At 44.8% G+C, this 24,227-nt stretch overlaps 1 protein-coding gene across 1 annotated transcript in view; it reads left to right on the top strand.

The window, feature by feature from the left end:
* The window catches only part of MOB1B (MOB kinase activator 1B), a 37,150-nt gene that overhangs the window by 10,978 nt on the left and 1,945 nt on the right, over positions 1–24,227 (top strand). Inside the window, exons 2-5 of the mRNA XM_087723962.1 lie at positions 11,271–11,437; positions 20,701–20,794; positions 21,499–21,632; positions 23,137–23,300. Of these exons, the coding sequence (XP_087580088.1) occupies positions 11,271–11,437; positions 20,701–20,794; positions 21,499–21,632; positions 23,137–23,300 (559 nt within the window). The remainder of the gene's footprint in view (positions 1–11,270; positions 11,438–20,700; positions 20,795–21,498; positions 21,633–23,136; positions 23,301–24,227) is intronic.

Below are 24,227 nucleotides of genomic sequence, written 5' to 3'. Positions count from 1 at the left end.
AAGCCGAAGAGCCAGCGCTGTCTGAAGACGTCTCCGTGGCTGGCATGACTAAATGCCGAAGGCGCACGGAACGCTGTTATCTTCCCACCAAAGGTGATCCCTATTTTTCTACTTGCATTCAGAAATGTCGGCAGTTCAGTGGTTCGAATCCCTGGTGCCGTGTAACAGAGTGAGCTCTCCTTACTTGTCTGAGCTTCTGCCAACCTAGCAGTTTGAAAGCATGTAAAATGCAAGTAGAAAAATAGGAACCACCTTTGGTAGGAAGGTAACAGTGCTCCGTGTAAAATTCACGTCCATCCATCATTCCATGCCAGATCCTTTAGTATTCTGACTCCAGTACCTGAGGGGAAAACTATTTATTCTTGTTAATCTTTTTACTCTGGGCTTGCTGAGAATAGGTAACCTCATCTTCAGTTTGTTAAAGGGGCTGTGTATTTAATTGTGGTGTGTGTGTGCGTGCGTGCAATGGTGGGATTCTGCTGGTTTAGCAACCGGTTCGGTGATCGCGCACTTTGCGGTTTTAAGAAAACTTACCTTCCGCGTTACTGCTGGGGAGTAACACAGCAGAGGCGCAACACTCCGCTCTGCTGCGCGAAACAGCTCAGAAGATATATGGCAGATATAAGCGCAGGGCCGGGCAGGTGGGCCCACCTGATCGTTGGAGTGAATTGGTTCGCTCACAGCTGATCGTCAGAGCTACCGGTTCACGTGAACCGGTTCGAACCAGTAGAATCCCACCTTTATAGTGTGTGTGTGTGTGTGTGTGTTTCAGTGGTTAAAGACCCTGAGTTCAAGACCCAAGCACCACGTGATGGGGGGAGCTCCCGTCCTCACCCCAGCTCCTGCCCACCTTGCTAGCAGGTTGAAAGCATGCATATGTAAGTAGATAAATAGGTACCACTTTGGTGGGAAGATAACAGTGTTTTGTGTGCCTCATGCTGGGCTCCCTTGGCTAAGAAAAGGAGATGAGCACTGCCTCCTAGAGTTGGATATGTTCTAGAAAGGGGAAACCTTTTACCTTTATTTAACCATGGTCCTGACCTTTAAAATGGCTTGGGATTTTTGGGTGGGGAAAATTATTGCCCTTTTATGACCTGTGGACTTCAAACCCCAGAATTCCATGCTACCTGAGGAATTCTGGGAGTTGAAGTCCACAAGTCATAAGGAGAGCATGGTTCCCTACCTCTGTTATATAGGATTCTTGGTTAATGTTAACAATATTTAGTGATCATGATAAACTGAATTTGAAGTTGCTTAATTACATTTACTGGATCAACATTTAAAGCTTCCTGTTTCACATATTTATAAATTATTATATTTATTGTTAAGGGCTTGTAATGAGACCAGACAAGTCCTTGAATAGAGAACTCTTATAGGTGGCTGCTACCCCCATAAGCCCATATTTGGGAACAATATTTCTGATTATAAAATAACATTGACAATCAGGAGCACTGTTGTTCTTGGAAGCTTGTAAGAGGCTGCCTGATTAGAATTGATGATTTTTTTGTTGTTGTTCTAATTTGGCAAGGCCGTTCTCGTGATGAAACTTGGCATGTGTTGAAATAACCAGTTGCGTAGCTGGCTAATGTATCCAGGTTGGTAGGAAAAGGAATTTCAAATTAATGTGGGCCATTTTTTACTTCTAAGCAATGCAAAGCAGGAAATTCTATGCTGCCGTGAACGTCACAATCTCACAATAGGATTGGCTTGAATAATATCCTAGTAAAAACTCACATCTAAAATAGCCCGTTGTGTTATAAAGTGGAAATAATTCACCTGTAATTTGAACTGCTTGTTTTAACATGGGGTATCCACTGACAGAATTGTCAAGTTGTTTTGGTTATTATCTGCTTACCCTCTGCATCTCTGTTTTTTTTTTTTTTTTTGTGGAATAGGAATAAAGTAAGTTTATTTTTCAAGTATTTGAATCTCTCCCAGGTTTAATGACTGCAAAAACCCGAATAAATAGCAGTTTAAAGGTGACTGCAGGAGCATAAATGTGAATAGATAACCTGTTTCCCCGAAAATAAGACCTACCCAGATAATAAGCCCAACCGAGCTTTTGAACACATGCACTAAAATAATCCCACCCCTGAAAATAAGGCCTCCCCGGAAATATTGCAAAAGCAGCAGCCATGAGCTGACCACAGTTGCCACCTCCTGCCCCTCAAAAATAAGACTATTTCCCTATTTTCAGATTTCCCTGAAAATATGGCCAAGTGCTTATTTCCGGGTGTCAAAAGAAAATAAGACCCTGTCTTATTTTGGGGGAAACATGGTTGATGTGGTAGTCTAGAAAGACAGTGGCAGTGTACTTAATCTGCTTAAATTTCTGTGCCAGACAAGCAAGCAAATTGTGTCCCATCTGCAATTTGCCACTTCTCACCGATGTTGGCTAGTATCCCAATCATATCGGCCGTGGACATCTGGAAACCTGACTTTTTTAGTTGACAAATTAAAAATAACCGCGACCACTTCCTCTGTTCTTCAGAAAGCTTCTAGAACCTTTTTTTTTTTAAAGGATGCAACGCAGTGCGATAACGTTTCAATATGAAGAATGGAAGGGTAGCAATAGGGGATCTTTAATTTGCATAGGTTGCATAAAATTACCTGTTAAATATTTTTAACATAGCCCCACCTGTACAGAGAAAGGCACATAATGAGCTAGGTCCGTGATGGGGAAACTATGGCGCGTGTGCCACAGTTGGCACGCGGAGCCATTTGTGAGGGCACGCGAGGTGTTGCCCTGTCAACTCCTGGACGCTGGCCAGCTGATTTTCGGCCTTGAGTTTTGGACGTTTTTTATCTTCCGGAGGCTTTCCTGAAGTTTCCATGTTGTGCGTCAGGCTGTTTTTTGCCCTTCGAAGGCTTCAGGGAATCCTCCTGAAGCCTCCGGGCGGGCTGGGGAGGCCATTTTGGTCTTCCCCAGGCTCTAAGAAAGCCATGCATGCATGCACGGGGCAGTGGGGGAGAGGGGTCACGCTCGCATGCGTAAGAGGCACGGTGTGTGTGGGACATTAAATTATGGGGTGGGCACGCGAGCGGGCGTGAGCGCGCATGCGCGTGTGCTTTTGGCACCCGAGGCGAAAAAGGTTCGCCATCACTGATCTAGGTAAAAACTGATGCTTGCAGACTCGAGACGCCATTTATTCTCAAGAAGAATTGATGGAGGGTTACGGAAAAAGCGAGATGCGCTTTCTGTAGCCGCCCACAGTCCCGATGGGAGTGGGCGGCATACAAATTTTAATAACCCTTAAACCTGTAGTTTTATTCTGTTCTCTCTAGTTACCGTACATGTGGAGAATAAAGGAAGTATTGAACATTGACTACATTAAGTGTAGCTTTTTGCACCTCTATCTTGTACAGTATTCCACTTCCGTTTAAATTTAAAAAAAACCCAACAATTCGCATTTCCGTTTAGATGACCTGCAGCCACATTCTTTGGTTATGTGAACATCTAATTTGCGCTCTTCCCCTTTTCAGTGCCTTCTCAACTCTGTCAATCGCCATTTTCGGAGTTTCCTCCTGAAAGGTTGATGTGTTTTCATTTCACCGCTGCTTTTAAAAAAAAAAAAAAAAAAAAAACAGGAAACCAGTTTCTGTTTCTCAGGTTCTCTTAACGCCAAGATAAGAATACATCTTTTCAGATCGCAGTACATTCAGAGTTTTGCTGTTTCATCCCTGGATTTAACTTGGGTGATTAACTTCACAACTGGCTACCCATGAAAAGATCCAGCGGCGTTTAACTTTGCAAGAAACAGTCTTTAAGCAATCCAGTGGCCCATTATAAAACAGATTTCTTGTTCTTTGGATGTGTCTGTATTTCATGGTCTCAGTTTGCCGTTGTAAATACACTTACGAGGGGAATAAATGCAGATAAACCCAGGGAGATTTAAAGTCTGTTTATGCAGTCGTAAAATTCTTACGTTTCTGGAAAGTCTCCTGAGTCATTTGTATTTGACTCCCTAATTCAACGGATAATTAGAACTGCAGGAAAAAATAATGGCTACCAACCTGCCTTCCGTTGAGGACTAGTATACTGCACGAGTCAAAAAGAGGGCAGAGAAAATATTTACAGACCCCTCGCATCCTGGACATAAATTGTTTCAATTCCTACCCTCAAAACAAACACGTTACATCAGAACAACTTGACAAAAGGACAGTTTTTTTTACCAAATGCCATCACTCTGCTAAACAAATAATTCCCTCACCACTGTCAAATTATTTACTAAGACTGCATTACTATTATTCTTCTCTTCCTTCCTAGGATCTATCTCTCCCCACTTACGACTATAACCATGTTGCTTGTATCTTTACAATTTATATTTTTATTGTTTCCTAGTAGGATTTGATAGCTTATTAGTAACCTTGACGATCACTAAGTGTTGTATCTTTTTATTCTTGATGAATGTATTTTTATTCTCCTTATGTACACAGAGAACATATGCGCCAAAGACAAACTCCTTGTGTGTCCAGTCACACTTGGCCAATAAAGAATTCTATTCTATTCTATTCTCCTTCTCTATTCTATTCTATTCTATTCTAGTTTCTTGCATCGCTTCGACTTTGAAACAATTTCTGTTGTTTTCTGTTTAAAATGTGTGAGTGCGGACATCTTCATTAGCCTTTCTCCCCATTTCTTTTGTCTGTGATTCTTTCCTTCCTTCCTTCTTTCCTTCCCCTGTCTTAGTATTGTTTTGTCTACTTCCTTCCCGTAAATGTTTTCTGTCTTGATTCCACCCTTGCATTGAAATTCCTTCCAAAAACTTCCCTTCAGTCTCCTCCAGTTTTATCCTGTTTTGAATTGGGAATCAACACCGAAATGAATTGCAAAAGATCGCAGTTTAATTTATTAAGGGGTTCGGTTATAAATGGTGATGGAGCAGCAGTGGTATATCTCTGTGTTTGATCATCCAACATAGATAACCGAGTATCCATGCTCGACAGGGAGAGAATGTGAATTGTGCAAAGTCAAACGTTGCCGTGTTTGTTCACTTTGTGATTGCCAAAAGCGACACTTAGAAAAGCTAGGAAGATGGAAGGCCTTACTTCCATCTCTTTAGTTTTGCATACCCAGACATCATTCAGAGTTTCCCGGTGACTGCCCGCTGTTAAATCTTTGGGCTGCATTGAGACTCTTCAAGGAGATATAAAAGGGATTGTATTGTGAATTACTTTACTTTTCTTTATGGTCGTTGCACCTCGTGCAACGAAATTAAATGCCATCTTCAGTGTACATTATAACTTTAAAAAATAAAGCACAAGCACACATCCTTCGCATTCCACACAATTGAATTGAAAACCCCTTGATATTGCAGTAATACTGCACTATACAATAGAATTCAATATAGTTACTGCCCTGGGACAGAAGCTGTTTTTCAGCCTCTTTGTCCTTGTTTTTATTATCCTGTACCTTCGGCTCTATTGATCCTCTCCTATCCCCTTCTCTTCCTCAGACTAACTCCTTAGCATCAGAGCGTGTTAATAATAATATAAGAAATACTAAAGATCTGATGGTCATTTTGAAAAATCCTTCCTTAGCAAGCACCTAGAAGCCAAGAGGAACACATGTGCCAAATTTCAAGTTTGTAGAGGTTCTGGAGATTTTGTGATGATGCATGAGTGATATTTCATTTTTATATATAGATATATATGATCCCCTGCCATAAAATTGTTCTTTGGATTGAAATTTTAAGACCCCCCCATGCATTGCATTAGAACAGCTGAGAGAAAAATCAGTAATTTCTCTGGATTTTCTTCAATTCTGCTGTTAGCTGTTCTTTGCATGGATGTAGGGCAAACATTCCTCTATTCCAAAACAAAAATCCAGCCAATCCTTTTCATTAAGTTTGTAAGGAAGCTTACATCCAGCAATTATTTCAGAGGCCTCTTGAGCCTTCAGTGTTGTTTTAGCCTTTGCAACCACATACCAAATATACTGTACGCTCCGAGATCTCGTTTTCCAACTTTATGGACAAATGCACTCTTTTATTTCAAGTTCTGGATTTTGTGCTTTTTATTTTTTTTTTCCTTTTCTTTCAAGGGTGTAATTGTGGCTCAGCAATCGGATTGTGTGATTTTGAAATGTGTTGGGTTTGTCAGTTTAATCAGAAGGCTGGTGTTAGAAGATCTCCAAAATCTACTATTCTAACATACCAATATTATTGGGCCTGCGTTCTTTTTTTGCTTTTTTCCTTAGCTTTTTTCCTATATATAATAATTTTCTCCTCCTTCTCTGAATAGGCACAAAATCTACATTGTTTTTTCCTCTTCTCTGGGTCTGCTACCCTGTTTCCCTGAAACTAAGACCTCCCTGGATAATAAGCCCAATCGGGCTTTTGAGTGCATGCGCTAAAATATGCCCTCCCCTGAAAATAATGCAACACAGCAGCAGCCATGAGGGGACCACGCTCGTCACCTTCTGCACCTCAAAAATAACACCTCCCCGAAAATAAGGCCAAGCGCTTACTTCAGGGGTCAAAAGAAAATAACACCCTGTCTTATTTTCGGGAAAACACGGTAATTTAGAATAAAATAGAGCTGGAAGGGACCTTTGAGGTCTTCTAGTCCAGCCCCTTGCTCAAGCAGGAGAACCTATTGTCAAGCCTGCAGCCATCTTTTATTTTCGATCTTTGGCCTTCCACACTTTCTATTATTCTACTACGCATTTTCTATTGTGGGAAAATGGGAGGGGGGATTGTATGGAGTTAGATGCTATGTAGCCATAACAACATTCTTTCTAGGAAGCCAAGGTCATCCTTTGTCTTTGGGCCTCTGCACCTGACCGTAACTAGATGGGTGGAACTGCCAGCATGGCAGTGGGAGATTGGACCATGGGATGGACTTGTGGGTGTGGGGGCAGGATCTTGAACTTTCAACTGGGTGGGGAAAACCGGGAAGCTTTCAGATTCAGGTTTCCCCAGATGTGCCAACGTGGCTCTCTTAATCAATTGGAACTTTGAGGAATGCTTTGCCTCGGACTCTGATTTAATTTTGGATGCTATTTGGAACCCTGACACCTATATCATTTCAGATAAGTGTCTGTCTAATAATTCTAGTCTGTTCTTAAAAACCTCCAGTGATGGAGCGCCCACGGTTTCTGGTGGCAAGCTGTTCCATTTGTTAATTGTCCTCACTGTTCCATCCATTGTTTCTTGTTCCTGCCTTCTGGTGCTTTGGAGAATAATTTGATCTCCCCCTGATTTTGGTTCAATTGCTAGGAGACTGTGAGTTCTAGTCTTCCCTTGGGCAAGAAAACTGGCTGGGTGATTTTGGTCCATTTGCTAGGAGACTGTGAGTTCTAGTCTTCCCTTGGGCAAGAAAACTGGCTGGGTGATTTTGGTCCATTTGCTAGGAGACTGTGAGTTCTAGTCCTCCCTTAGACAAGAAAACTATACAAAAATGACAATTTTAAAAATAAATTATTTGAGGGAAACCTAATCTTTTTAGGGGGAAATATGGTATAATAAATAATGAGGTTGTTATAAAATATATGGATGACGCTGAGAAAGTATGCGGTCAGCTTTTTTTTCCAAGTGGATTAATTAAGTTTACTGGCAGAGGATGCCAGGCAGACAAATAACATATTTTCTATAATGGTAAACATTATAGAATGGTAATTCACTGCTGTAATAGTCAGCAGCTTAGAGAATTTTAAAAAGGGATTTGACAGATTCATTATGAACCAGTTTCTAGGCTGTTTTTCCAAGTTGTGCAAATAAAATGTATTTTATCTTGTTTCTCTTTGATATTTTTAAAGAGAGGTTTGCAGCAATAGATGAACTAATTACTACTTACTAAACTCACTTTCCTTATCTTGGATGTTCTCCAGATGTTTTCAATTTTAATGTCCAGATATCTCAGCATTAATTCTGGGAGTTGAAGTCAGCATATCTGGATAATTGCTTAAATTGAAGGCTGAATTCACTGGGCCTTAAAGATATACAGCAGTATAGAATTTCAGGCCTAATATTTTCATTATTTAGTGACAACTTTGTTCCAAACATTTAATATTTTATAGTCATCTAATTATAAAAGCTTAAAGTTGCTTTTTTAGTTTTGGAGGCTATACTATTACTTAGTTCAATTATGTCTTACTCTGCTTGACTGCAGGTAATTTTTTTTTAAAAAAAATCCGAGTATTTTTCTTAACACTTGTATAGATGTTATGCCGTGTTTCCCCGAAAATAAGACAGGGTCTTATTTTATTTTGCACTTGGCAAAATAAAGGGGAGGAGTAGGCAGGCTTTCTTGCAGCTCAGAGAGCTGTCCAGCTTGCTTACAGCTGCTGCTGTAGGGAGATGAATTAATCCTATTTCTTTCTTTAAATTTCTTTCCAAATTATCGGAGATCCAGGATGGCAAACTGTCCAGTTGAGGGACTGAGTCGATAACTGGGTGGTGCCTGGTGGACCAGAGGCGTATACCAAGAGCTTATCTGACTCAGTCCAATCAACAAGAGGATAAGGTCAACCCATCCTGGATACTCCTCCCCACTATGAGAAGAGGCGTATCAGGTAAGTACTAACACCCTTTTCCAGGAAGGTTTATTATTTTTGAGGTGCAGGAGGCCCCTTAACCTCGGCCCGTGGCCCAGCTGATCCAGAGAGGGCCGGACGTTTCTAGCACATTCTTGCCAGCCCTAGCACCACTGGGCCTGCCGCTCTTTTTACAATACAATAATACAATAGCAGAGTTGGAAGGGACCTTGGAGGTCTTCTAGTCCAACCCCCTGCCTAGGCAGGAAACCCTATACCGTTTTCAGACAAATGGCTATCCAACATCTTCTTAAAGACTTCCAGTGTTGGGGCATTCACAACTTCTGGAGGCAACTTCTGTTCCACTGATTAATTGTTCTAACCGTCAGGAAATTTCTCCTCAGTTCTAAGTTGCTTCTCTCCTTGATTAGTTTCCACCCATTGCTTCTTGTTCTGCCCTCAGGTGCCTTTGAGAATAGCTTGACTCCCTCTTCTTTGAGGCAGCTCCTGAGATATTGGAAGACTGCTATCATGTCTCCCCTAGTCCTTCTTTCTATTAAACTAGACATACCCAGTTCCTGCAACCGTTCTTCATATGTTTTAGCCTCCAGTCCCCTCATCCTCTTTGTTGCTCTTCTCTGCACTCTTTCTAGAGTCTCCACATCTTGTCTACATCGTGGCAACCAAAACTGGATGCAGGATTCCATTCCATTGTTGTGGCCGCCACCAAGAGAAGGGACGCAATAGCTAGGGTTTGCAGGATCTGCCTCCACAAGGCCGTTCCGTGTGGATGGCAGGTGCATATGGGGCACGTGGGACATGTTCCCCCCTCCCCCCAGGAAATGACAGGGACCGACTGCGCATGCGTTTAAATATTTTAGAGGAGGGCTTATTTTCAGGGGAGGGCTTATTTTAGCGCATGTGCTCAAAAGCCCGACTGGGCTTATTATCCAAGAAGGTCTTATTTTCAGGGAAACAGGGTAACAAAGTGAACTTAGTTGATCGGCCGAGAAAGCTTTCTGTGTTTAGCTGAATATGAGTGACGAAATAATAAGGAAAATACACAGTCCACCGACATGTAAAATTTCATAATTGAGATTTAAATAAAACAGTGCGTCTTTTTTTTTTTTATATACCTCTTTTAGTTTTGGAAGCTGGAGAGTCCGGAAATACATGCACAAAGTTTCTGCTGTAAAATGTGTTCCGCTCATGTTTTGTTTTTAAAGTGTCAGCCAAAAACTGGAAGTATGGTTTTGAATATGTAATTTGGGAAGAGAGACTAAGCGGTGGGGAGGTACAGTTCCTGTTTATCTATACAGTAAAGAGGAAGTAGACAACGCTGCTTTAACAAACATTTCGGAGCTTTAAAAAATATCGCTCAATGTCTATGGAGAATCTCAAGTCATCCTCGGTTTGCAAAGAAAGAAAGAAAAAAGCTGACTTATGTTTTCGTACCTGTTCAAAATGAAGGTGTTCTTTTATTCTGTATTTTGGACCCCTTTTGCAGTAGCCTGTGGTCGTATAGGAAGGTGTTCTGACTGAGGCTTCCCAAGAGCATGAAGCAAACTCCTTGTCCCGACAAAAAACCCTTTTATTAATCTATTGTGAATTCAGCCCATTCACATCCAGCAAAGTCTTTCAAGGGGGGATTTACAGTCACCGACCTTATCTGGCTTGGAGAGCTGCCAGGCCGATGTCTGTAAAACCTGGCAAGGAGTCTCGGAGAGTCACGAGCCAATTAAGCAAGCGAATTGTCTCCTGCAAACTCCACTCCTTTTTTGCTCCTCTTTTATTTCCTCTGGGAGGGGCCATTCATCGTCCACCTGTGGCCTTACTCCCAAGTTGACCCCTGTTCTTTAGCTGCTCCCTTCGTCTGGCAGCTCTGTGCATACTGGGAACAGGCTCCAGCTGTTTGTCTGCCTCACTGATGTCTGACTTTGAAGGCAGCTGAGAACTGCCAGACTCTTGGCTCCCAACCAGCAAAGTCAATAGGAGAAGCCAGATTCGCTGAATGACCACGTGATTCACTTAACAACTGCAGTGATTTGCTTAACAACTGGGACAAAAAAGGTGGTAAAATGGGGCTAAACTCAGTTAACGACTGGCTAAGGAATCAAAATTTTAGGGTCGATTGTGGTTGTAAGTTAAGACTACCTGCGTGTGTTTTCGGCAATGGTGGGTTACAGATGGTACGCCCTGATACGGGCATACCGGACCCTGCCCGGAGCCCCGGGTACCGTTCCAGTACAGTGCTCCGGAGGGCTCGCCTACCCACCCATGCTCCCTACCTGTCTTTAAACTATTTGGCGCTTCCGCGAATGCGTGTGGTGCGCATAGCGCCTACACGACGCTCTGCCGAGCAGCTGGAGCGTTGCGGAGGTGTCGCTGGACGGTAAGACGCGTGCGTGCGCTGCGCGTGTTCACATGGAGGACGCCAGGCCCCATTGCAACCGTACCAGTTGCAAAGGGATCCAGAACCCACCACCGGTTTTCGATCAACAAAACATTGCCATCAGAACATTGAGGCCTTGAGCGGGTTTGACAATCTTACGGGTAATTGCTTTAATCATTTTTAAATTTTTATTTAATTGGGAGGGTTGTGGATGTCATTTAGGTTGGATGCAACAATGCTGACCTCCGAGAGAGGTCAATCCTATTTAATGTAACTCTTTGTATTGCTTGTGAAGGGGGGGGGGATGGGGGGTTCTTTTTGTAACCGAAAATGTATCAGAATAGAATAATGAAATTATTTCCTTGCTTCTGGCGCTCAGAATCTCCTTCCTCCCTTTTGCAGTGGTAACCGCTCTTCTAAAACTTTTAAACCAAAGAAGAACATTCCGGAAGGCTCCCACCAATATGAGCTGCTGAAACACGCGGAGGCAACTCTTGGAAGTGGCAACTTACGGATGGCCGTTATGTTGCCCGAAGGCGAAGATCTAAACGAATGGGTCGCAGTGAACAGTAAGGAGAATCTGCCTTGGTTCTGTGTATGTTTTCAAGCACTGATGCATGTGGGTGGGGAAAGCACCATTTTTTATTTTTGTATTTAATGTAATCCAGGGATCTCCCACTCGATTTTATTGATCAGGGTTGTGTTTGATCTCGGGAGGGCCGGAGGGGGCGTGGCCAGGGTGAGCGCAGCCAGTTTGACATCACTCGTGGCGGTGGCACTTGTGGTGGCCCGAGCACTCTGCCAGCAAAACTCGAGCTCGGGTTGGGTTGTGACGGCCTCCTGCAGCCCTCTGCCCCCAAGCTCCGTTTTTGCTGGCAGAGGGCTGCAGGAGGCTATTGTGGCCGAAAACGGAGCCTGGAGGTGTGTGTGTGCCTCCCCCCCCAAAGCTTCGTTTTTGCTGGCAGAGGGCTGCAGGAGGCTATTGTGGCCAAAAACGGAGCCTGGAGGTGTGTGTGTGCCTCCCCCCCCAAAGCTTCGTTTTTGCTGGCAGAGGGCTGCAGGAGGCTATTGTGGCCAAAAACGGAGCCTGGAGGTGTGTGTGTGCCTCCCCTCCCAAAGCTCCGTTTTTGCTGGCAGAGGGCTGCAGGAGGCTATTGTGGCCAAAAACGGAGCCTGGAGGTGTGTGTGTGCCTCCCCTCCCAAAGCTTCGTTTTTGCTGGCAGAGGGCTGCAGGAGGCTATTGTGGCCAAAAACGGAACCTGGAGGTGTGTGTGTGCCCCCTCCCAAAGCTCCGTTCTTGCTGGCAGAGGGCTGCAGGAGGCTATTGTGGCCAAAAACGGAGCCTGGAGGTGTGTGTGTGCCTCCCCCCCAAAGCTTCGTTTTTGCTGGCAGAGGGCTGCAGGAGGCTATTGTGGCCAAAAACGGATCCCAGGATGTTTGTGCCACAGCGCCCCCCCCCCCAACTCCGTTTTCGCTGGCAAAAGGTTGTTGTGACCGAAAATGGAGCCTGGAGAACTGTGTGCCCCCCCCTCCAAACTCTGTTTTTGCTGGCCGAAAATGGAGCAGAGGGCGGGTGTGTCCTCCCCCCCCCCCAAGCTTTATTTTCGCTAGCAGAGGCACCACAGGCCAGTCCTTTGCTGTTTCCAAGGTAACCCTGCGGGGTTAGCCAGATCTAAGCAGCCCGTGGGCCACATCCGGCCCACGGGCCTTGAGTTTGACACCCCTGATGTAATCCATTCCTCCTGGAATTGGTCAATTGAGACATATTATTTGTTGGGGGTGTAGTGGCTCAGTGGCTAAGACAATGAGCTTGTCGATCAGAAGGTCGGCAGGTTAGCGGTTCGAATTCCTAAAACCATGTAACGGAGTGAGCTCCCATGACTTGTCCCAGCTTCTGCCAACCTAGCAGTTCAAAAGAAGGTAAAAAATGCAAGTAGAAAAATAGGGACCACCTTTGGTGGGAAGGTAACAGCGTTCCATGCATCTTAGAATTTAGAATTGATTTTATTTGTAGGCCGCCCTTTTCCCTGAGGGGACTCAGGGCGGCTCACAGAAACCAGGGAAGGGGAAATACAGCACTAAGACGACAACACATAATAAAATAATAAGCAACATGCATACAACATTCGGGCGGGGTAATGGTCCTTATCCCCAGGCCTGACGGGCGAGCCAGTTCTTCAAGGCTATGCGGAAGGCCTGGACGGTGGAGAGGGTACGAATCTCTACGGGGAGCTCGTTCCAAAGGGTCGGGGCCGCTGCTGAGAAGGCCCTCCTCCTTGTAGTTGCCAGCCGACACTGGCTGGCCGATGGAGTACGGAGGAGGCCTAACCTATGAGATCTTATAGGTCGTAGGGAGGTAATTGGCAGAAGGCGGTCTCTCAAGTATCCAGATCCACTGCCATGTAGGGCTTTATGGGTGATCAGTAGCACCTTGAAGCGCATCCGGAGATCGACAGGTAGCCAGCGCAGCTCGCGGAGGATAGGTGTAATGCGGGTGAATCGGGGTGCACCCGCGATCACTCGCGCGGCTGCGTTCTGCACTAGCTGAAGTCGCCGGATGCACCTCAAGGGCAGCCCCATGTAGAGCACGTTGCAGTATTCCAGCCTAGAAATCACGAGGGCCCGAGTGACTGTTGTGAGGGCCTCCCGGTTCAGGTAGGGTCGCAACTGGCGCAGCATTGAGTCATGCCAGCCACATAACCACGGAGACGTCTTCGGACAGCGCTGGCTTTTCGCCTTTGAAACGGAGAGGAGCACCACCCACTAGAGTTGGGAACGACTAGCACACAAGGGCAGGGGAACCTTTACCTTACAGGAAGTCCTCAACTTACAACAGTTCATTTAGTGTCCGTTTGAAGTTACGACACCCCTGAAAAAAGCAACTTATGATTGCGTTTCACACTTGCGACCATTGCATCATCCCCAGGACCACGTGATTTACACTTGGATGTTTTGACAACCGACTCAACGGTTATGTTGGTCGCAGTGTCGTAAGTGTGAAACATGGTCATGTCACTTCTTTTCAGTGCCGCTGTGACTTCAAACAGTCGGTCCCTAATTGAACTGTTGCAAGTCGAGGCTTACCTGTGTTTTACAATATTTGCCGTAAAGCCCTCATCGTCATGAACCTGAATGACAAACAGCCTGAGAAACTCTTAATGGCATGAAAGCCGCTACAGCAGAAAGCAGTTGGTTTGAAGACAGTTGAAGAAAAACAGGAAGCTAAAATTTAAGGCTATTCGGGTGGCCTTAAACCTCAGAAATATTGTCCCGCTTTGAATTCACGGCAGGATGGTTTGATAAGGCACATTTGTGCAGCAAGAACATTAAATTTCACCTCCTTTCTGAACTCTGCTGGAAAAGAGCTGGTTGTCTGGATTCAATCTGTCCCTTGGTTTTGGCAACAGTGCCAGCCAGATGTTCTGTCTGGACCCCTGTTACCATGGTTCCTGATTTAGTTATTTTTAGCCAAAATGTGCCAAAGAAAACACAATAAACAGAACTAATATTAATAATATACAGATGCTACAGTTATTTAAAAAAAGAATGAATATTAACATCTATTCATTTAAGTAAAACTAAAAAAGGCCCATATAACAAAACTAGCTGGCTACGAGTACTTTGCGACAAAACTATGTGATTGGGCTATGTAGGAGAAATTTGGTTCCCAATCCGTTGGCTCAGAGGTGGTCGGTGATTGAAACACATAAAGGAATATCGCTCCCGCCACCTTGAGTCCGGAAGCAGTTCCATAAGTGGAAGGCGTAGACATTTTGGTGAGGTACTGACGTTTAGTACTTGTAAGGAGTCCCAGTAAAGGAGTGGAACATCTGCCAGTTTGAACTGAGGTAACGGAATGTGAGGCAACTGGCAGTTGGAACAGAGTTCTTTTCAGGTGGGGAGGGGGAGTAGAACTCCTTAGTGTGTTAATTACTATATAACTAATACTAATACTAATGAGGTCATTTTGAAAAAATCCTTTCTTAGCGAGCGCCTAGAAGACAAGAGGAACCTACGTGCCAAATTTCAAGTTTGTAGGCTTTATGGTTCTAGAGATTTCGTGATGAGTGTGTGGTATTTTCCTTTTATATATGTAGCTAATATGATTTCCCAGTTTGTGAATTCCCCTCCGTTTCGCCCCCTTCGTATTCATGCTTTTAAAACAAGAATTAGTCATGTTTCTTTGGGGACATGTGGTCTCCGTTTACTCGTTTCCACCGTGGTATAGTAGTGTCACAAAAGGACTGTAGGCAGTTTTACCATTCTTGCTTTCCCTTCAGCTACTCAACTTTCAATGGGTAGACCATTCTCATAATTTGTTGTTTTAAGCCAAATGAGTAAATTCCACGAGGGAAAACCTTGAAGTTAATTGAATTTTGTTCCAATAAACTGGGACAGCTCTAGTCAGGTTCATCACTTTTCCTCTTTCATCATCATCATCATCTTCATCATCATCATCATCAGATTGATGAAAGGACCACCATATATTGGTCATTTCTTTTACTTTTTTTTTTTAAAGTTATCAGTACAGTAGTCCTTGACTTACAACAGTTCGTTTAGTGGCTGTTCAAAGCTTACAGTGGCGCCGGAAAAAAGTGATTTAGATTCATTTTCAAATTTATGACTGTTGCAGTCATGTGATTCAAATTTGACCGCTTGGCAACTGGTTCGTATTTATGACGGTTGCAGTGTCCCGGGGTTGTGTGATTCCCCTTCTTGCCACCTTCTGACAAGCAAAAGTCCATGGGGAAACCAAGTTTGTTTAACAACCATGTCGCTAACTGAACAAAGACAGCGATTCACTCGACACCTGTGGCAAGGAAGTTTGCAAAATGGGGCAAAACTCACTTAACAAATGTCTCGCTTAACAACAGACATGTTAGGCTCAATTGTGATGGTAAGTCGAAGAGTATGTCAGTCTTCCACACAGTTCACCAGTTCTCCCTGGCCAGCCATACCTTCTGGCTTTATATGGGAAGAGAAGGGCAGGCAGCTGAGCAGGAATAGGCCAGGAAGTTGGGGATCGGTGATTGCAAGGATATGTGTGCGTCCACAATTAACACACCCTGGCCGGTTGGAGCGATGCAGCTGGCAAATTGCACAACCCCGCCGCGCACTGGCAGGGGTTGGAAGTCGTCAATTTTAATATCTTTCACAACTGTGGCAAGAAAAGTCGTAAAATGGAGTAGTGGTCCTATGTCGAGGACTGCCTGTTTACACGAATCCAGGTTACGTGTCTTCTGAACTAATACACAAAAGTTCAATTCTGTGCACTGAAGTTTTGAAAACTGTTGGAACGCATCCTGTCTTCCTCACAGAAGGGCGTGCATGGAATTACCTCAGTGTATCCAGAATTTGCAATTCCCCGGTGTCTAGAGAGGAACACTTTATCTTCTCTGAGGCAAAGACGTGGATGAGGAGCAATCCCTCTCTCTTAATGTTCCTATCGACGAAGAAAAACAATCGATATATACATATAAAAATGGCTCTGTGTGTGTGTGTGAGAGAGGGGGGGGGTGTATTCAGCAGATTCTGACCAGTTCTGGAGAACCGGCAGCAGAAATTTTGAGTAGTTCGGAGAACCGGTAAATACCACCTCTGGCTGGCCCCGCCCCCATCTATTCTCTGCCTCCCGAGTCCCAGCTGATCAGGAGGTAATGGGGATTTTGCAGTAACCTTCCCCTGGAGTGGGGTGAGAATGGAGATTTTACAGTATCCTTCCCCCTTCCACACACACCAAGCCACACACACCCAGCCACGCCACGCCCACAGAACCAGTAGTAAAAAAAATTGAATCTCACCACTGGTGTGCGTGGGTTCCAGCATAACTCTGGAGCACTTCGAGCAATTTCAGCCAAACTTGGTACACAGATGACTTACCCTCTGGAAACAAATACTGTGGGGGTAAGACGCCCCTAAAACCCCTGGAAGTGGCGGGTGTTCTGTTAAGATGCAGCCTTTTGTGCCTTAAAATGGCTTCTACTCTACAGTGCAGTGGAGTTGTCATGGTAACGGCTTCACAGTGCTCCACAAGGGGGCTCCCTCTGGTAAGGGGTAGAATCCAACATTACAAATTAGGCTTGGTTCGGACATTTTCCTCCTATAAAAAAATACCTGGGCAATGCCGGGTTATCAGCTAGATTTAAGAAATATTATGATGCAGATTACTAGTCCATGTAAATATGGTTGCTGGGGGAAAAATGGGGAAAGGATGACCAGAGAGAGAGGATGATCTGTCTTTTTTTTTTTTTTTAAAGAAATACATCATTTTTAAAATAGGCGATGACAATGCTATTTAGATTTGAGGGTTTTGCCATACAACTGTTGAATCTCTTTGGTCCCTTGGATATTCAGCTCCTCTTTTCGTTTTGATTTGAGTTCAAGTCGGAGGGAAATAAACAATCCGGATTGCAGGAATTTCATTCCTTCCTTGAAGAAAGTGTGAGTTTTGATAAAGAAATAATTCTTACCTGTAGATGAATGGCGGCAGCATTGAAAAAGGGGTCAGGTTTTGTTTTCCCAGAGAGCCAACCGCCTGTGGGAGGTTGCATATCTCTGGCAAGACAGATGTTTCTGCAGCCAGTCTTAAAACAACAAACCACAGAGATTCGGGTTGTCAAGGCCGGTTTTCCGACAGAAGTCTGCAAACAACTCGAAAGAGCCCACTTGCAGATGCCGTCAAAGTGAAAAGAACAATCTTCACGATTGCAGGATATAATATTGTTGTCGTCCTTCTCAAGGGCGTTTTTAAATAGATACTCTTGTAGGAAGCGAGCACCCACCCCCCTCCCTCTTCTAGAAAAAATGAAATATTTTAGGAAATATTAAAAAGGGCAGAATATTATATTTCCCTGGATGAGGCAAGGAGAAACATGTTTTCAAAATAAAGCAGTTCTCTGCTTGCCCTACCTTTGTTAACGGGCCATTAAGGCCTGAGCCAGTCTATTCTACCTAACAAAGGTAGGATTGGCCCTCTACCCATCTCAGCACATGGCACCTGGGAAGATTACATCAGCCAGCAGCTCAACCAAGTTTAGGACTCAAAAGACAAGACAGTCTACAAAGTTAGCTTAAGACCCCTCAGCCCCCTGGGAGCCTGACCAGGAATCAGAATGCATTTCTTGCCCAGGAAGGGAGGCTCTGGAAGTGGGGCCCAGAGAGAGCATAAAACCAGGTCACTCTCAGCATCTCAGCTCTTTTTTTCTTCTTCAACATCTTTGAGGCATGCAATCCCACTTTCCCCCCCAGGATCTCAAACCACGTGGTCCTGTCCACCATTAAAACCATCTTTCCAAGCAGCCTCCATGTTTCCAGTGTCATTTTCCCTCACTTGGAACTGAACCCTGATGGGCATTTCCTTCCAACACAGGGGGGTGCTATCATGCTCCCCTATAAAAGATTGTACGCTCAAATACAATATTCTAAAATCATTTGCACTTTTGTGAAGGCTCAGGAGCCACGCCTCCCTTTATTTTAAGATTAGTTGGCTGTTTTACACGTCATTGTTCACAGCAACTTGAATCTTTCACCCATTACTTCTCCTCCTGCCCTTTGGCGGGTGGGAAGTTAGCACCCACCCCTCTCCTAGAAAAAAAATAAATATTCTAAGAAATATTTAAAAAGGCAGAATATTATATTTCCCTGGATGTGAAATGGAGAAGCATGGTTTTTTTAGACAGGAAGCAGGCTCACTCTTAATAGCCCTCTCCCTCCCCAAGAGGCCACAGCAGATGTCCGCACTTAAGAGATAGCTCTGTTCATCGGCAAATGCCCTCCCACAAGATCCAACAAAGGTAGGATTAGCCTTCTACCCATCTCACCACTTGGGACCTCGGAAGATTACATCACCCAGCAAGGCTCAACCAAGCCTGGGACTCAGGACAGCCTACAAAGTTTCCCCTGCATGGCCTCATGGGAGTCTGACAACCAATCAGAATACAAGCTCAATTCAAAAGACCAGAGAGGGTATAATTCCCAGAGATTCTCAGGATCTCTGCCCTTTTTCTCCTTCACCCGACATCTTCAAAGGCATGGGATCCTGTCCACCATTAAAACCATCTTTCCAAGCAGCCACCATGTTTCCAGTGCCTTTCTCCCCACTTGGAACTGAATCCAGATGGACATTTCTTCCAACACTCGGTTAACGCGTTATTTGACGCAAGCCTCCGTTTTGCACAGTTTTGTAATCGCCAGTCCTGCCGAGAAACAAACAAACAAAAGATTTGCAAGAGCCGAACGAGGGCAAGCCACTCTTTATTTTAATATCAATAACTTTCTACTTGAATGATAGAGGGCTCTTTTAGAAAGGATTTGCTTAGCCTCTGCCAAATGTGAATTCAATCAGAAATTAGGATCTTTCGTATCCAAGTGAAACATTCATTCCAACGGGCTTCATTAATTTGCCTTTGGTTTGTTAGCTTCTTGGGGAGATCACGCAACCACAGCCTAAATTCTATGCCAGCAAAAATACACTGTTGGATAGAGCTGCAAGGGCCTGCTTCGAATTGTTTTTAAATCCTCTCCTGCTCCGGAAAAAAAAACTTTCTGGAGCACAGAACTCATATATTTTCTACAAATGGGCCAATGTAAGGGGAAGGGAGTTCATGGACAAGACTGGAATTTTGGAGAAATCTGTTGTGGGCACTTTTATTTTAAGTAAATCTCATTTTGTACTCGCAATCGTGTGAGTCATTGTATCCCAGAGGTCAGCAGCCTGTGGCTTTTTCATCCCTCTGCTGTGGCTCCCTGTCGCTGGTCGGCTCCACAATTGATAGAAATATCAGTTAGGACAGGTAGAGGGAAAAGGATGCCGTGCTAGGAGGAGACTCTATGGTGGGGAAACCGGACATCCGGTCGTCAGAGGAAAAAGGATGCCACACTAGGAAGGGACTCTATGGTGGGGGAACTGGACATCTAGTCTTAAGAGGAAAAAGGTTGTCACACTAAGAGGAGACTCTATGGTGGGGGAACCGGACATCTAGTCGTCAGAGGAAAAAGGATGCCACACTAGGAGGAGACTCTATGGTGGGGGACCCGGACATCTGGTCGTCAGAGAAAAAAGGATGTCACACTAGGAAGAGACTCTATGGTGGGGGAACTAGACATCTAGTCGGCAGAGGAAAAAGGATGCTACACTAGGAAGGGGCTCTATGGTGGGGGAACCGGACATCTAGTTGTCAGAGGAAAAAGGATGCCACACTAGGAGGAGACTCTATGGTGGGGGAACTGGACATTTAGTCAGCAGAGGAAAAAGGATGCCACACTAGGAAGAGACTTTATGGTGGGGGAACTGGACATCTGGTCGGCAGAGGAAAAAGGATGCCATACTAGGAAGGAACTCTATGGTGGGGGAACTGGACATTTAGTCAGCAGCAGAAAAAGGATGCTACACTAGGAAGAGACTCTATGGTGGGGGAACTGGACATTTAGTCAGCAGAGGAAAAAGGATGCCATACTAGGAAGAGACTCTATGGTGGGGGAACTGGACATCTGGTCGGTGGAGGAAAAAGGATGCCATATTAGGAGGAGACTATAGTGGGGGAACCGGACTTCCGGTTGTCTCCAGAATTGAACGGGGGGCTTCCGGTTAGGACCTTTGTAGCTCTTTGAGTGTTTAAGGTTGCCGACCCCTCTTCTATCCCGATTCTTGAGCCTTTCTGAATAAAAAACATTGGGTATATTTCTGACGACTGGTTTCCTGTGGAATCTATGGCCACCAATGTTGCCGAAAAAGGCACCGAACATTGTTTGATTTGCAGAAGGATTCCCCCCCCCCCCCCGATAGTTGCTTGCTAATGTGTGTAATGTGTGTGTTTTTTTCTTTCTTTGACAGCTGTGGACTTTTTTAACCAGATCAACATGCTTTATGGGACAATTACAGACTTCTGCACAGAGGACAGCTGTCCAGTGATGTCTGCCGGGCCAAAGTAAGAACGTCAGCAATGTTTAAAAATAGGAGAAACCAAATATCAGCCTTTTCCCATTTTATCACTGATCATACGCTAGAAAACAATGTGTGTTCTTCATGGTTACCTCTTAAAAGACTGTGAAGCCTGGAATTTTTTTTATTTCCAGTAGTGATGTGTATGTCGGGCAGGTGTTTGTGTGTGTGTGTGTGTGTGTTCTATATTTGTGTAGTGTATTGTGTAGTCTTCCTGACATTTGCTGGGAGTGGGTGGGATGGAACAAGACACGTCGTGCCAAGAACGGCACCCAGCCGCCTTCCATCTCTTCGAGAGAACAACTGATTCTTCTCTTAAAAGGGGGAAAAGTCCTATTGGCCGTGTTTGGGGGCCACTCAAAATCAAAAGCATGACAATGTCAATCAGGAGTGGGGCACTACAGCCCCTTTAAGACTTCAACTCCCAGAATTCCTGAGCCAGCCATGCTTGTGGACTTCAGCCATGCTTGTGGACTTCAGCTCCCAGAATTCCTGAGCCAGCCATGCTTGTGGACTTCAGCCATGCTTGTGGACTTCAACTCCCAGAATTCCTGAGCCAGCCACGCTGGCTCAGGAATTCTGGGTGTTGAGGTCCACATGTCATAAAGGGGCCATAATTCCCCAGCCCTAATATAAATGGAGATCTCTGGTTGTTTAAAAGGAACTGATTTCTCTTTTATTCCATTCCAGATATGAATATCATTGGGCAGATGGGACAAACATCAAGAAGCCAATTAAATGCTCGGCACCAAAGTACATCGATTACCTGATGACCTGGGTGCAGGATCAGCTGGACGATGAGACGCTGTTTCCATCCAAAATAGGTAACTCCAAATGAGGGCTTTGGCATTAAACCAAGCTTAAAAATGGGGTGGTCGTTTATGTTATGTCTGAAGGTATGGAAGGAAACAAAAAAAAAACCCATCAGGCAGGGAAAAAGATACAAACTTCTGAAGGATGCAGAATAACAGAATTGGAAGGGACCTTGGAGGTCTTCTAGTCCAACCCTCTGCTCAAGCAGGAGACCCTAGACCACTTCAGACAAATAGTTATCCAACGTCTTAAAGACTTCCATTGTTGGGGCATTCACAACTTCTGGAGCTGTTCCACTGATTAATTCTTCTCACTGTGAGGAAATTTCTCCTCAGTTCTAAGTTGCTTCTCTCCTTGATTAGTTTCCACCCATTGCTTCTTGTCCTGCCCTCAGGGGCTTTGGAGAACAGGTTGCCCCCCCCCACCTTTTTGTGGCAACATCTTAGATATTAAGGCTGCCACAAAAATATATTTAATACTGATAACAGTTGGACAGTTTACAGAAAGCCGGTTTCAGCATGACATCAAGATTCCAGTCACAGTCCAAAACATATGTCATTGTTTAGCGATCTTTATTTAAAATCAATCGATAATTTTGGAATAGATTATGTCTCTAATCCTTTCCCTTCATGTTTAGTGATCTTTGCAAAGGATATTACGGTGAAAACACTAGACGAGTTCCATAAAAATGACTCTTGGTGGTCCTTGCTTAATGACCATAATTGGGACCAGAATTTCAGTCACTAAGCAAAGGGATCGTAAAGGGGAGTGTCAGGTGACCACACGGCCTAGTGATGACCGTTCCTGCAGTCTCGTTACCATCATTAAGTGGTTCATCCTGGTTCATTAAAGTCACTTGACCCCCCCCCCCCCACTTCTAGCTTCCCGCTCTTCTTTTATTCCCTATGAGAGAGGCCATTCACCGTCCCCCTGTGGCTTTACTCCCGAGTCGGCCCTTGTTCCTTAGCTGTTCCCTTCTCCTGGCAGCTCTGCGTATGCGCACACTGGGAACAGTCTCCAGCTGTTCTTCTGCCTCACTGATGTCTGACTCCGAAGGCAGCTGAGAACTGTCAGACAGCCCTGGCCCCCTCTCTGCCTCCGACACAGAGCCCTCATCAGAGCCTTCCACAGACTCCAGGACTGCCCCAGGTTCCTCCCCAACCTCCTCACTGTCCGAATCTGCCGCCAGCTCTGCTGGCCATTGGCAGGCCACAACAAATTGGACCAATCTTTATTAATCTGAGAGGTTTGGTTGCTGATCCAAGCAACTTTGAGGGCCTTTGAGAGTTCCCGGGGGGTGTCTATGCTGATTGGAGAATTCTGAGAATCATTTTCTCAGCATACCAGGTTGGTGAAGCCTCGGCCCATTTCATTCAGGTTAGACACTTAAATAAACCTGCTGGATAGTTTAAATATTTTTTCTGTATTTGCACAATGCTTAGGCCCTCACTTGCTTGTAAACGGGGTAATCTTTTGGTAGAATCAGAATGATTTCCCCTTTTGCTTGATTTCTAGGTGTTCCTTTCCCAAAGAATTTCATGTCGGTAGCTAAGACCATCTTGAAGCGCCTGTTCAGAGTTTATGCTCACATATATCACCAGCACTTCGATCCGGTGATCCAGCTTCAAGAAGAAGCACATCTCAACACGTCCTTCAAGCACTTTATCTTTTTCGTTCAGGTAAACAAACGCAGCAATTCAATGGCCTGGGATTTAATTTGGCGCGTACAAAATGATCCGTGGCGCTTTCTGCCATCTTAAGGGGAAAACGTCTTGGAGTTTTCAGCCGCTTAAAAAATGATTTACCGGAATCTTGCCTTTTTTCGCTGTGCCACACTTGCATCACCCCAGAGGTGGTATTCAGCCAGTTCTGACTGGTTCTGGCGAACTGGTAGTGGAAATTTTGAGTACCGTATTTTTCAGAGTATAAAACGCACCTTTTTCCCTCAAAAAAAAGAGGGTGGAAATCTGAGTGCGTCTTATACACTGAATGCAGCATTTTTGGCCTCCTGAAACCCCGTCCCCTTCACCAAAATAACCGTGCATAGTCTTTAGGAGGCTTTCAGAGAGCTCCTGGGGGCTGGGGAGGGCAGAAATGAGCAAGAAATGGGCTGTTTATTTAGGAGGCACTCTATAAGCCTCCTAAAGGCTAAGGCATGCCCCTTTTTTTGACAAAAATCAGGCCCGTTTTTGCAAAAAATGCCCTGTTTTTGCTTGCTTTTGCCCCCCCCCCCCACCAGGAGCACTCTCCTAAAGACTATTCATGCCCTTTTGGGGGAAAAAATGGGCCCGTTTTCACAAAAAACAGGCCGTTTTGGAGAAGTCTGCAGAGTGCAAAAACGTTTTAATTTGCCTTTTTAAATTCTTGGCGCATCTTATGCTCCGGTGCACCTTATACTCCGAAAAATATGGTAGTTCGGAGAACTTGCAAATACCACCTCTGGCTGGCCCCGCCCCCATCTATTTGCTGCCTCCCGAGTCCCACCTGATTGGCTGGGTCTTCTTCTATTGCCCTGCACAGGAGAACAGAGCTGGAAAGCAGGTTAGTGGGGTGGGGTAGAAATGGAGACTTTGCAGTAGCCTTCCCCTGCCATGCCAAGCCACGCC

Source organism: Thamnophis sirtalis, unplaced genomic scaffold, assembly GCF_051295495.1.
Source record: "Thamnophis sirtalis isolate CommonGarterSnake01/CBP01778 unplaced genomic scaffold, rThaSir2_p1.2 scaffold_10, whole genome shotgun sequence".
Taxonomy (NCBI): Eukaryota; Metazoa; Chordata; class Lepidosauria; order Squamata; family Natricidae; genus Thamnophis; species Thamnophis sirtalis.
Note: the sequence above shows the minus strand (reverse complement) of the source record. Positions and strands in the feature narration are given on the sequence as shown.